This window comes from Lithobates pipiens, unplaced genomic scaffold, assembly GCF_037356315.1.
Source record: "Lithobates pipiens isolate NorthernLeopardFrog02 unplaced genomic scaffold, aLitPip1_a1.2 Scaffold_13, whole genome shotgun sequence".
NCBI lineage: Eukaryota > Metazoa > Chordata > Amphibia > Anura > Ranidae > Lithobates > Lithobates pipiens.
The window spans coordinates 489,493,034-489,507,426 of record NW_027507718.1 but is presented as its reverse complement, the minus strand read 5'-3'; the positions used below and the strand labels follow the sequence as shown (position 1 = coordinate 489,507,426).

At 43.9% G+C, this 14,393-nt stretch overlaps 1 protein-coding gene across 1 annotated transcript in view; it reads left to right on the top strand.

Moving 5' to 3' along the window:
- The window catches only part of PTPRA (protein tyrosine phosphatase receptor type A), a 206,262-nt gene that overhangs the window by 134,526 nt on the left and 57,343 nt on the right, over positions 1-14,393 (top strand). The window contains exon 4 of the mRNA XM_077478003.1: positions 14,002-14,080. Coding sequence (XP_077334129.1) covers positions 14,008-14,080 — 73 coding nt within the window. The 5' untranslated portion in view covers positions 14,002-14,007. The remainder of the gene's footprint in view (positions 1-14,001; positions 14,081-14,393) is intronic.

The window sequence follows — 14,393 nt, the reverse complement described above, 5'->3', positions numbered from 1 at the left end:
AATTCTTTGAATGTTCTATTCATGCTATGTATTCTTCAATAAAGATTATTTTTCTATACTTCGTCGTTGTTCCCTATGCCTTTAAAGTCCGCCCTAGGTTTACTGTTTAAGTATTCCTCCTCTTCTGTGTACTGCTTTATGCCGCTGCTTCCTTGTGGACGTCCCTGAATGGTTATCTGTGTGTTTCCATCCTCTGTTGACTAGCACTTTAAATAATTTGCTGCATCAACTTCTATATCGTCTTAGTGGAATCTGCAGCTCTGCTCAGTCCAGGAAATGGCTTGTTCATTAATAAATGAGAATTATGATTTCTTTGCACATTGTGTGTATTTTATTGAGCAGGATAAAACCCATAAATATTTCATTAATGAAAATAGATGAAAAGGAGAGTTGAGATTTCAATGGAATGATTTCAGCTGCTTGAGTAAAGGGAGACACGGCATCTGGGTGTGCAGCAGTGCCACCTATTGGTCAGGCAAGAGAAGTGACTGAATGCTTTTTTGTTTTTTTATTATTATTGTGCTTATTATTATTATACAGGATTTATATAGCGCCGACAGTTTACGCAGCTTCTTGTCAGTACAGGAAGTATCTCCAATTGGGACACGGACCAGCACCTGTTTGTATTAGCGCAAGGAAGGGTTTTCTGACTGCTTTATTGTCTGTGCCTTCTGTCCCGGTGACAACCCATCATTTTGGTTCTTGTCCACAGTGAGTATAACAAGCATGCCATGCTGCATATACAGACTGATTTTACTGTTGTGGGTTTAGTAACACTTACCACTTGAGCCCCGGAAAAGAATGTACCCCCTTCCTGACCAGAGTACTTTTTGCGATTCGGCACTGCATCGCTTTAACTGACAACTGCGCGGCCGTGCAACGTTGTATCCAAACAAAATTTACATCCTTTTTTCCCCACGGATAGAGCTTTCTTTTGATAGTATGTAATCACCTCTGCGGTTTTTATTTTTTGTGCTATAAACACAAAAAAAAGCGATAATTTAAAAAAAACTTTATTTTTTTACTTTTGCTATAATAAATATCCCCCAAAAATATATTTTAAAAAAACTATTTTTTCCCTCAGTTTAGGGAAATATGTATTCTTATATATATTTTTGTTTAAAAAAAAATCGCAATAAGTGTATATTGATTGGTTTGCGCAAAAGTTATAGCATCTACAAAATAGGGGATAGATTTATGGCATTATTTTTTATTTTTTTTGTTTCTAGTAATGGCGGCGATCCTGACTGCGACATGGTGGAAACATCGGACAATTTTGACACATTTTTGGAACCATTGGCATTAATACAGTGATGAGTGCAATTAAAAATGCATTGATTACTGTAAAAATGTCACTGGCAGTGAAGGGGTTAACACTAGGGGGCGGTGAAGGGGTTAACTGTGTTCCCTGGGGGTGATTCTAACTGAAGAGGGAGGGGACTAACTACAGGAAGTGACAGATCTTGGTTCCTAGCTAATAGGAACGCACGATCTGTCTCTCCTCTCAGAACAGAACAGGGAAGTTTGTGTTTTACACACACGTGTCCCTGTTCTGTGTCTCCAGCTCACGATTGCTCGTGGCGGGCAGTCATGGAGACCATCGGCCACGAGCATTGGCACCCCTGCTGTGCAGCATGTGCGCGCCTGCTATTCGGACCCTGTGAGCCCATGTACAGTTACGTGGTTTTGCGCAGGGGAACCAACCTGCTGCAGTAAAACTGCGACGGCTGGTCCGGAAGCGGTTAACATTAATTATCACTCTATCGTAATTTTTAATAACAAAAATGTAATGTGTTGCAGCTTACCAGTCCTTTAAAGTAGTAAACCATGGCATAGTTAAAAAAAAAAAAACATTAATTAAAAAAAAAACACACCTGTCAGACAACGACAATGTGCTGGCATGCATCAAATACTAGCATTAGGGCTGCACAATTAATCGTCAACAATCGTGATCTTGACTAAAGTCAAGGTTGGCGCTGTGATTGGCCGTGCAATCATCTGGGACCTGTCACGCGTCCCAGATGAATGCGCGGCCAATCACGGTCTTGGTTTCGCAATCATCTGGGACCTGTCACGTGTCCCAGATGTTTGACAAGAGTAAAGGGGAGAAAGGCGATCTCCCTTCCTGCGCCGAGGGAACTAATGTCAGGATCCCAGGCCCCAAAGGAGGCAGACTACGAGGGACCCCCTAGCAACAGACATGTAGATGTGAGTTGTTGTTTTTTTTCAGTAATTTATTTATTTTTTTGTTGGGGTGGAACTCCACTTTAAACACTAAACCTTTTTCTGATATTTGTTGGTTTCAAGTTAAAATACTACTAATACTATTACTTGGAACCCCCAAACATTTTATATATATATTTAGTAGACACCTTAGAGAATAAAATGGTGGTTGTAATATTTTATGTCGCACTGTATTTGCGCAGTGGTCTTTCAAATGCAATTTTTTGGGGGGGGGGGGGGGGAATTACTTTCATGAATTAAAAAAAAAAAAACAAAAAAAAAACTAACCCGAAAAGTTAGGGCATTTTTTATTTTTTGATAATGTGAAAGATTTTTTATTTTTATTTTAAGCAAAAAAAATTAAGATTCTCATTTTGGCCAGAATCGTGCAGATCTAACTAGCATATATGAAATTTTTTACTTGAAATGAAGACCCACCCACCTGGCAAGCTGTTGCCTATGAAGAGGGCTGACATTTTCCCCCAGTCTGTCTTCTGGGTTCGTGGGCTCCCACGCTGTGTGTCCGGAGGCGTGATAACATCACTCCTGCTCATGTGCGCGGAAGCCCTTGGTTCCGGGACGAAGCATACCGCGTTGGGCCTTAAGAGCGCATGTGCCGGTGAGGTCACTGGCTGCATGCAGGGTGAATACCTCCTACATTGCTAGTTTAGGAGTTGTTCATTTTACTTACAGGTACGCTTTATTATAGGCTTATCTGTAGGTAAAATATCACAAAGCTGTCTTTACTACCACTTTAAATGGTGGCTGCGTTAGTTTTAGACTAATAATGTTTTCTGCAAGTACAGAAAATACCTGTTGATCTTGCCAGAAATACTGTGTCCCTGTCACTTCCTGTGGGCTGGACTGAAAGCAAAAGAAATGTAATGAAAACTATTAATCCTCCCACCCCTGTGTAATGGAGATGAAAAGAGGGAGATGTTTAATCCGGGTTCACACTTGTATGACAAACGCTCCGACATTGGGAGCTCATGTCGCATGACGTGTGAAAATCAATGTTTCCCTATGAGAGCCGTCGTAACTGGTCCGACACAAGTCAGTCCGACTTTGGAAAAGGTTCCTGCACTACTTTGGTCTGACTTCAGCCCATTGATTATCACTGAAGTAGGATCCTTGTACGAACCATCCAACTTGTGACATCCAACATGGTGATTACAGCAGCAGTAAAAGGAATTTACGTCACACTGGGATTGTTTTGATTGGTCAAAAGACGAGCATACCTCCCAACTCCCTGTTTTGGAGGGACTGTCCCTTATTTCGAGCAATGTCCCTCTGTCCCTCATTCCTCCTCATTTGTCCCTCATTTTGGTCTGATCTATATAGTTGTATATAAAATGCACTTTATATCTATCAGAAAGTGTTTCCCAGTGCTAAACCTTTCATCCAATTCCTTAATTGCTGCATTTGTAAATTTTAAAAGCCAATATAAAGGAATATTAGGGGTAAAAAAAAAAGCACCTTGTGGGTTTCACCAATCTTGTTTTTTTTGTACAATTCTCCTTTAACCACTTCAATACCAGGCACTTAGACACCTTGCTGCCCAAGCCAATTTTCAGCACTGTCGCAATTTGAATGACAATTGCGCGGTCATGCTACACTGTACACAAACACATTTTTTATAATTTTGTCCCCACAAATAGTTTTCTTTTGGTGGTATTTGATCACCTCTGCGGTTTGTATTTTTTGCGCAACAAATAAAAAATGTTGAAAAAAAAGTTTTTCTTTGTTTCTGTTAAAAATTTTTGTAAATAAGTATGTTTTTTTTCTTCATTGCACCAATAAGGTGGCACCAATGAGGTGCCACTGATGGGCACTCATGGGCCGCACTGATGGGCACTCGTGGGCCGCACTGATGGGCACTCGTGGGCCGCACTGATGGGCATTCGTGGGCCGCACTGATGGGCATTCGTGGGCCGCACTAGTGGGCACTCGTGGGCGGCACTGATGGGCACTCGTGGGCGGCACTGATGGGCACTCGTGGGCGGCACTGATGGGCACTCGTGGGCGGCACTGATGGGCACTCGTGGGCGGCACTGATGGGCACTCGTGGGCGGCACTGATGGGCACTCGTGGGCCGCACTGATGGGCACTCGTGGGCCGCACTGATGGGCACTCGGCCGCACTGATGGGCACCATATGTTATATAATGGTGCCCGTCAGTGTCCATTTGTGGGCACTGATTGGGCATAATTTGCACATGTGGATGGACAGGTATGTACCCCATGGCCATCCACATGTGCAAAAAAGTGGCAAACATTTCCCCCTTCCCTGGTGGTCCTGGCGGCTCTCCTGGTGGTCTAGTGCGGGCATCCGAAGGGGGGGGGGGTGGCCCCCCTGCCAGGAGAGCCGCCGATTGGCTCTCTTCTACTCACGTCTATCAGACGCAAGTGAGGAAAAGCCGATCAACAGCTTTTCTTGTTGACATCTTGATCAGTCGTGATTGGACACGGCTGATCACATGGTAAAGAGCCTAGACTGTCACACCACACCACCGAGGTGCGCGTCGGCTGTTATCCTAAAGGACATCATATGACCCCCAGTCAGGATAACTGAACCACTGCCGGCCATCATTTTGCTATAGGCTGGGCGGGAAGTCGTTAAGGGGGTGTGGCAGGGGATGTGTCCTATGCCTGCATACTTTTGCTGATAGGTCTCCCTCGTTCCCATCTCAGAAAGTTGGGAGGTATGGACAAGTCGTGCTATAACAAAGTCGGATAAAAGTCATATCCTGTTTGTTCAAGTAGGACAGATGTAGGACTGATGTCAGAACAAAGTAGGATGACAGTTGTCTGTATCTGTGACCCCAGCCTTAAAGTCCAGGCTGAGTGACAACCATGGCTCCCTCCATTGATATAGTGGAGGAGTGAGTGTAGCCACCCAAGGACAGGAAGTGTGTTACTGGCAGGTTCACTGGGTGATCCTACCAGTAGAAAATCAACCGATGGTGGCCCTGTGTGTCCCACCTGGCTTGACAAAAGTTCATCAAATAATTAAAGGAGCCAGGTGGACAATCATTGGCTGAGCAATGGTGACATTCTTTATCCACTTAAAGAGGAGGTCTGCCCCCCACAAAAAATTAAGTCAGCAGCTACAAATACTTCAGCTGCTGACTTTTAATATATGGACACTTACCTGTCCAGGGAGCCCACGATGTCGGCACCGCAGCCGCTCTTCACATTGGCTTTCGGGTGCAGCCGCCGCCATTCCTGGTAAGGGAACTCGGCAGTAAAGTCTTTCAGCCTCACAGCCAATTCCCTACACCACAGGCACGAAGCTCGCTGCACTTACTAATTGGTCCGGGGACCTAGTCTCCCGGGAATGTGGGGTACAGTACCTTTTAAAAAAAAAACGGCATGGGGAGAGACGCAGAGGTGATCGAATACCACCAAAAGAAATCCTAGGGAATAAAATGGCAGTTGGTGTAAAGTTTTGCCACACTATTTGCTCAGCGGTCTTTTGAGCGCATTATTTGGGGGGGGGGGGGGGGGGGAATACATTTTCATGAATGGAAAAACAAAACAGTGAAATTGGCCCAATTTGTATAATGTTAAGGATGATGTTACGCCAAGTAAATAGATGCCTGACATGTCATGCTTTATAGTTGCGCACACTCATTGAATGGCGACAAACGAGGGTACTTAAAAAATCTCCATAGGTTATGCTTTAAAAATTTCTACAGGCTACCAGTTCAGAGTTAGAGGAGGTCCTGTGCTAGAATTATTGCCCTCGCTCTAACAATCATGGCGATACCTTACATGTGTGGTTTGAACACCTTTCATATTTTCGATCGTGGCTATATATATATATATATATATATATAATATTAATGTATGTGTGTGTATAATATTAATGTATGTGTGTGTATATACCTTTTTTTTTTTTTTTTTTTTTTTTAACATTGCAAGAAATGTAAACATCCCTTGTGACAGTAATGGGCATTGACAGGTAATCTGTAAGGTAATCCTTCTTTGCACTTAAAAGTATTCAAAATGCCAAGTTTGGCTTTTTTGAATGCTGTCATTTTTTTAAATTTGGCGCCTTTTAAGTCGTCTGTAAACCGGAAGTGATATCGCAGTTGATTAGCGCGGTTTACTCTACTTCTCGGAAGGGATATCATGTCATTGCTTCCAGGTTACTAGATCCGAGACCCGATCAAAGCGGAGTCTGGCTTCATTCAGGTCTTCGGCCAGCTGGTGGACGTGCCCGCTGATCACTTGGGCCTCCCAGTGGGACGAGAGAGCCGGGCAAGCCGTGGAAGGGGGGGGGGGGGGGGCGCCAATGTCCCCTCCTGCTGCTTGGGATAGCAGCCGAGTGGCTTCTTAGCCGCATCAGTTGTTATCCCAACAAAGCTAACCGTCCGTTCTAAAAAAAAAAAAGGGACGCATCACCCCATTACAACCCTTTCAAGCCGAGGCTGCATATTTACGCACAGTCGGTGAAAAGGGGTGAAGTACAAAAATACATTACGTTTCCTTTCATCTATTTGGTTCAAAAACGCTCCATGTATGTTTAAAGCGGTTTTAAACCCAAAAGCAAACATTAGATTGCAGTTTATCAATACTTCGATGCAATGGCGGCATTCATATTCATTTTTAGGCTTCTATCCTATTTTCAGCTAGGGATCCAGCCAGCAAGTCTGTTGTTTTTCAAAAGAGAACAAGCTCTCTTACAGAGGTATCAGTTACAGAGGTATCAGGGCTTGTACAGACTGTGTAACACTGACGGGTGCTTACAAGGATTAGCTTTTATTATGTACATAAAGAAAGAAATCTTCCCCAAGGTGGACTTTAAAGTCCACCTTAGGGGAGATTTCTTTGTTTATAATCATTACTGGATTTGGCATAGTATTACCGTTCTTTTTCCTCTCTGTTAAGCTTTTATTATGTAAAACCTTTATCACAAAAGGAAAAATACCTTTAACTGCCCAATGCAGAGGTCTCAAACTGGCGGCCCTCCAGCTGTTGTGAAACTACAAGTCCCATTGTGCCTCTTCCTGTGGGAGTCATGCTTGTAACTGTCAGCCTTGCAATGCCTCATAGTAGTTTTGCAGCAGCTGCAGGCCCACCAGTTTGAGACCCCTGGCCTAAAGTATTAGCTGGAGGTTGTCATCAATTTGCTAGTGTATTTAAATCGGATAGTACATCTAACACTCCCCTCCACCCAGACTGACAATGTTGCTGTTCAATTGTTGCCTCCTGTGCTCCTTCATCCAGAGTGGGGGCATTCTAATACAGGAGGTGTGTTACCAGGTAAAAACGAGAGGAAAAAGCCAAAAAAATGCAACCACCACATCTGATTGGTAAGCTTTTTGACGCTGCTTTAAATGATTTCTGCACTGAATGGTGGTGTGTGTGTGTGTGTGTGTGTGTGTTGTGTGTGTGTGTGTGTGTGTCTGTCTTTTTTTTTTTTTTTTTTTAATTAGCATTTTTCTTGTCTGTATTTTCCATCTTTCAATAGTCATTTACAGGCCTCCACCAGCAGGATAATTAATCTCCGCTTTGTGAGCCAGATACATTGTTTCCATCAACTACCAGGAGATGTAGAACGTTCTAAGACAAAACCCTGAATTATGCAAATGAATGTGATTTAAATAATGGCGCTCTGTACTGTTGAGTCTGAGGACCCCCAACCCCCCCAATAATAATCTGCATTTATATGGAAAACTGTCAGGTGGGTTCAGGAGGGCAGCAATTTGTAAGACATTTTTTCCCTCCTTGTTGGCGCCCCTCCTGCTAATCGCCTGAGCGGAGAGCCCATTAGGAGAATGGCTGGTGATTGTGGGAATTATCTGCCCATTCACAGGGACTGTGGGGGAGAACGAACGTTTCTGAGCCACATCAAAGACTTGGAGGTGAGCCGGCTGTAGCCAGGTAACGCCGAGGCCCCCCGAAGAGCCAGATTAAGGAACACTCGGGGTTATTGGCAGGCCGGAGCGGCCACAAGTGTTGGAGAAAAGATTCAGCCTCTGACCCTGCCAACGGGGTCCATCAGAATGGCACCATCCAGCCAGAGAGGTGAAGGTGCCGGAGGTTGTGTGTAGAGATCTGGCACAGAAAGCACCAAAGCTGAAAAAAGGAAAAGACATAATAATGATTTACTGGACCAAACCATTCTGATTGAGGGAAAGAAAAAAAGTGGGGTGCAGAAGGTGCCTTGATAGATGACGTAGGTGTTGGTTATCAGGAAGGTGTATGGACTCCAGTGCTTGGTGAAAAATGAGGAGCTCTTAAAGCAGAGTTCTAGGCTGTAAAAATAAAAATTCACTCAAGAGCTACAAATGCTGTAGCTAACTTTCAATATAAGGACACTTACCTGTCTCTTACCTGTCCAGGGATCCCACAATGCCCGCAGCCCAAGCCAGTTCATCCATTGGCCTCAGGTGCAGGCGCCGGCATTGCAAGTAAGGCAAACCGGCAGTACATCAGGATTGATATATAGATATAAATCTATATATATCTCTTTATATAATATATATTTTTATATATATTATATAAAAAAAGATGTATGTGTGTGTGTATGTGTGTGTATGTATATATATATATATATATATATATATATATATATATATATATATATATATATATATATATATATATATATATATATATATATATATATATATATATATATATTTATATATTTATATATATATATTAATTATAGAGAGAGCGATATATAATATATGTGTGTAGGTAAATATAAACCGGCAGTACATCAGGATTGAGATATATATATATATATGTATATATTAGTGTGCTTGCAGGACGTTTGAAAAAGTCCTGCCATCCGCATCTTTGGGGCGCTGTAGGAGTGGTCTATTTACCGCTCCTAAAGCGCCCCTTCCCATAGAAAATAATGGGGCAGCGCTGCAAACCCGCTGAATCTGCGCTTTGCATGTGGTTTTAACCCTTTTTTGGCCGCTAACTGGGGTTAACACTTCCCCGCTAGCGGGCGAATAGCACCGCTGAAGCAATGGTAAAGCATTGCTAAATATATCGCCTTTTTACCGCCAGTGCCCGCAACGCCCCAGTGTGAAAGTAGCCTAAATCTCCTTTCGACTTCTTTGGGACGACGGTAGCTTTCTGCATTATTTATTTTGGCACGCCTTCAAATGTCTGTCTTCTTGGGCATTGAACCCACGGTGTTATCCACTAAGCCGCAATACTGCAGAGTTCCTGCAGTCGTTTTCTTTGTATTGTTTATGATCTGTTTTGTTACTTTGTGGTTTGAACTTCCCCTCCACCCAGAAGCACATTGCTTGTCCTCTCCCTCTCTTATCTGGATCTGTCCTCTGACAGTTGGTGCTGTAATGGAGTTTCTGCATTGTTTGTGTCACAACCTCACCGCAATCGTCTCATACATGGAACATCGAGGTTGCAAAACGGAAGCCATGTTTCTATCACGGCTGTCTAAGGCATTCTGCATGAATCATTGAATTTACATAGAACGGCCAGGCGTGTTGCTGCAGAAGAATGTCACGTTTGTTAAAGTGGTATTAAACCCAAAACCAAAAATGTAATATATTGCAGCTTACCAGTCATTCGATGTGACGGCGGCATTTGTTTTCTTTTTTAGGCATTTTCCCCCTCTGTTTTCACCTGGTGATCTGGCCAGTAACACATCTCCTGTATTAGTGAGACACAACTCGGGATGAAAAAGCAGAGGAGGGACAGCAGCATTATCAGTTTAAAAAGGGAGGGAAGGGGAGCAGTAGATGTACTTGCAGATTTAGATACACTAGCAAACTGAAGTTTCTAGCTAATACTTTATAAGTAGTTAAAGCAAATGTTTTTTCCTTTTCGGGTAAATGATTTGTCTCATCCATGTAACTGATACATCTGCAAGAGAGCTTGTTCTTTTGAAAAATAACAGACTTATCTGGCTAGATCACCAGGTGAAAATAAAGGAAGGAGAGCCTAAAAAAGAAAACAAATGCAGCCACCACATCTAAGGACTGGTAGGTTGCAGTATAATGTTTTCTTTTGGGTTTAGTATCACTATATTACAATAGGTCCGGGCAGGACCCCTGGTATCTTGGGAGGAAGACTTATGAAATCCTTCCAGGTTCACACCTCATGCACATCCAACAGATCGCTCTCCAGCACAATCTATCATCAGCTGTGTCCATCGGACACAGCCAATGAAAGATCACTATACTGCTGCCAGTACCACGTGATCGCTGTGGCCAATCACAGCAGATCACATGACAATTGTGCACAATGTGAGACTTTGATTCATGCCTTTTCATTGTGTACTGTTGTGGTGATTAGTCACAGTGATCACATGGCATAGACAGGGCCAATCACAGCAGATCACATGACAATTGTACACAACGAATGACAATTGTACACAACGAATGACAATTGTACACAACGAATGACAATTGTACACAACGAATGACAATTGTACACAACGAATGACAATTGTACACAACGAATGACAATTGTACACAACGAATGACAATTGTACACAACGAATGACAATTGTACACAACGAATGACAATTGTACACAACGAATGACAATTGTACACAACGAATGACAATTGTACACAACAAAATACTTTGATTCATGCCTTTTCATTGTGTACTATTGTGGTGATTGGTCACAGTGATCACATGGTATAGACAGGGCCAATCACAGCCCACCTATGGCATGTGATTAGCTCTGGCCAATCACAGCTAATCACATTAGTAAACTGAATAGTACTCTTCTACATATTTTTGGTGGTAAAAATCACAATAGGCGTATATTGATTGGTTTGCACAAAAGTTATAGCGTCTACAAAATAGGGGAAACATTTTTATTAGTAATGGCGGTAATCAGCGATTTTTATCGGGACTGCGACATAATGGCAGACACATCGGACACTTTTGAAACATATTTGGGACCATTCACGTTTATACAGCGATCAATGCTATAAAACTGCACCAATTACTGTGTAAATGTCACTGGCACAGAAGGGGTTAACACCAGAGGGTGAGCAAGGCATTAAATGTGTTCCCTCGTGTGGGTTCTAACTGTAGGGGGAGGGAACTGACTAGAGGGGTAGACAGATCGTTGTTCCTAGCAAGTAGTTTACACACACGTCCCTGTTCTGGCTCTTGTGCCCGCAATCGTGGGGGGCCTGGCGGTCATCGCAACCGCTGGCTACGTGCATCGGCACCCGAAGCTGGAAATCGGCCTGGGCGGGAAGGGGGTAAAAGTGCTCAGTATTGAATGGATAAATGACTATTTGCTCAAATCCAATCCTTCACATACAATATTGGTGGCTTAAAGCTGAAGTTCATTATGCTTATAATTGGTGTTTCCTGGTTCTTTCCTTTCCCATTGTCAACATGCTAATGTTGTTTTTTTGTTGTTTTCAAAAATAAAATAATTATTAATAAAAACTTCCCATTTCCATGACCTTATTGCAGAGCCAGTAATGCCTTTTATTGGGTCTCTGTGCTTCTCTATGCAATAGAAGAAGATCATGGCTGGTGGGAGGGGCCAGCAGGGTGCTGTACATAGTTTCTTGAACTCCTCCTGCCTCTCTACTCCTCTCCAACAGTTCTCAGACCTGATCCTGATGGTAGTGGGCGGGCTCTCGGGAGGAGTTATGCTAATGAAGGGTAGATGCCAGTGCGGAGGAGTGAGGTTTTCTAGGCAGACCATCACTGAAAGAACTGAATGAAGGGGGCGGGACAGGGATGGGGCTAAATATCTTCCAGCTCAGAAATGAGACTGCCTCTGACTTGCTGCAGCTGTTAAATGCAGACTGTGAGAAGCTCACAGTGTGCAGTGAAGTCAAAGTAAATGCAGGCTTAGCATTACATACAGGCGTTACCTAGTTGGTCAGCTGTTTTCAGGAAACTATTGAGAGCCCCCCACCAGCTATAATTTCCCTGAATTGCATAGACAAGCATAGAGACCCAGTGATCATCACTAAATTAAAAAAAAAAGTTTTTAAAATAGGAAATGAAAGGTTTTGATTAAAATTTAAATTTTTATCCACGATAGGGTTTTTTTTTTTTTGGTTTTTTTTAACTCTGCTTAACCTCATTCCGTCCAACCTATAGCAGAATGATGGCTGAGCGGTGGTTCCTCCCGATCTGATTGGACGTCATATGATGTCCAACAGAACAAGCCACTCGGGCACAGCGATCTGTGGTAAAGGGCCTATGATATAGTCTCTTTACCATGTGATCAGCTGTGTCCAATCACAGCGTTACCAGGAAGTGCCAGTTATTGGCATTTCTATATTCACCGATGACAGGGCATGAGCAGAGGAGAGCCGGGATAATCTGTGCAGCGCCACCTGTGATGCCGATCGGTGCCCATCAGTAATGCCTGTAAGTGCCTCCTCATCAGTGCCCATCATTGCCACCCATCAGTGCCACTGATAAGAGCTGCATGTCAGTGCCGCATATCAGTGACACTGATCAGAGTTGCATATTGGTGCCTCCTCATCAGTGCCGCCTGTTAGTGCCCCCTGTCAGTTTCTCCTGGTCGGTGCTGCCTGTCGCTGCCTCCTGGTCGGTGCCGCCTGTCGCTGCCTCCTGGTCGGTGCCGCCTGTCGCTGCCTCCTGGTCGGTGCCGCCTGTCGCTGCCTCCTGGTCGGTGCCGCCTGTCGCTGCCTCCTGGTCGGTGCCGCCTGGTCGGTGCCGCCTGTCGCTGCCTCCTGGTCGGTGCCTCCTGGTCGGTGCCTCCTGGTCGCTGCCTCCTGGTCGGTGCCTCCTGGTCGGTGCCGCCTGTCGCTGCCTCCCGGTCGGTGCCGCCTGTCGCTGCCTCCCGGTCGGTGCCGCCTGTCGCTGCCTCCCGGTCGGTGCCGCCTGTCGCTGCCTCCCGGTCGGTGCCGCCTGTCGCTGCCTCCTGGTCGGTGCCACCTGTCGCTGCCTCCTGGTCGGTGCCGCCTGTCGCTGCCTCCTGGTCGGTGCCGCCTGTCGCTGCCTCCTGGTCGGTGCCGCCTGTCGCTGCCTCCTGGTCGGTGCCGCCTGTCGCTGCCTCCTGGTCGGTGCCGCCTGTCGCTGCCTCCCGGTCGGTGCCGCCTGTCGCTGCCTCCCGGTCGGTGCCGCCTGTCGCTGCCCATAATTGCTACATATTAGTGTAGCCTCATCAGTGCCAATCAGTGAAGGAGAAAACGTATTTTCAAAATTTTATAACAAACGTTTAAAAAAAAATTATTTTTCAAAAATGTTCGTTCTTTATTTGTTTAGCAAAAAATAGAAAACCCGATGGTGATCGAATAATGCCAAAAGAATATTTGTGTGGGGGAAAAAAAAAAGATTACAATTTCAAATGGGTTCAGTGTTGCATGACTGCGCAATTGTCATTCAAAGTGTGAAAATGCTAAAAGCTGAAAATTGGCCCGGGCATGAAGGGGGTGAATGTGCCCAGTATTGAAGTGATTCAATTGACGTTGCTTTATAACTTACCTGTGATAAATTGGTGATCCAGGAAAGGTGATATAAGTAGAATAAACTTTTTATTTGAGGTTCTAACCCCTCTCCACACCATCCAAAACATATTAAACAAAAAAAAAAAAGGGCATTGGTTGGAGTTGGTATTTATGGTACAATCAGCAGTGACCTCTGAGGTTCCTCTTGGTGCTCTAGATTGTGTTCTGGTTTCAGTGCCAGTGTTGGCGGGCTTTGGACTTTGGAGAGCCAACACATCATGTATGGGACTTCAGTTCGAAAAGCTTCTAATGTCATTCAGTACTGTTGCCTTGTTTGCCAGTTTTATATATGTGCTAATTCTCCATTTCCTGTGTGTTTCAGAGTGCCATGGATTCCTGGCATGGGTTTGTACTGCTGGCGTGCTCGCTGACGTGCGTGGCTGCAGACAATGTCACCACAGGTGGGTATAGATGACCGTTACTCTGCAATCGCTGCATTACAGAACTTTTTCTGTTGTACATTAAAATAAAATATTTGAAGGTTTACTTCTGTATGTTAGCCATAAAGTAGGACTATGGGAAGGTTATAACTAGGAATGTGAAGCATTGAAAAGTTGTTTACGAGTTTTTTTTTTTTTTTGCGCGTTTTTGAAACATGTAAAGCAAACGCACACAAAAAATGTTATTAGTAATAGTTTATAAAATAGAAATGAACCCAAAATAATTAAGGTTGAATATTATTTTTATTGAATTTTTTAAAAACATAACAATATA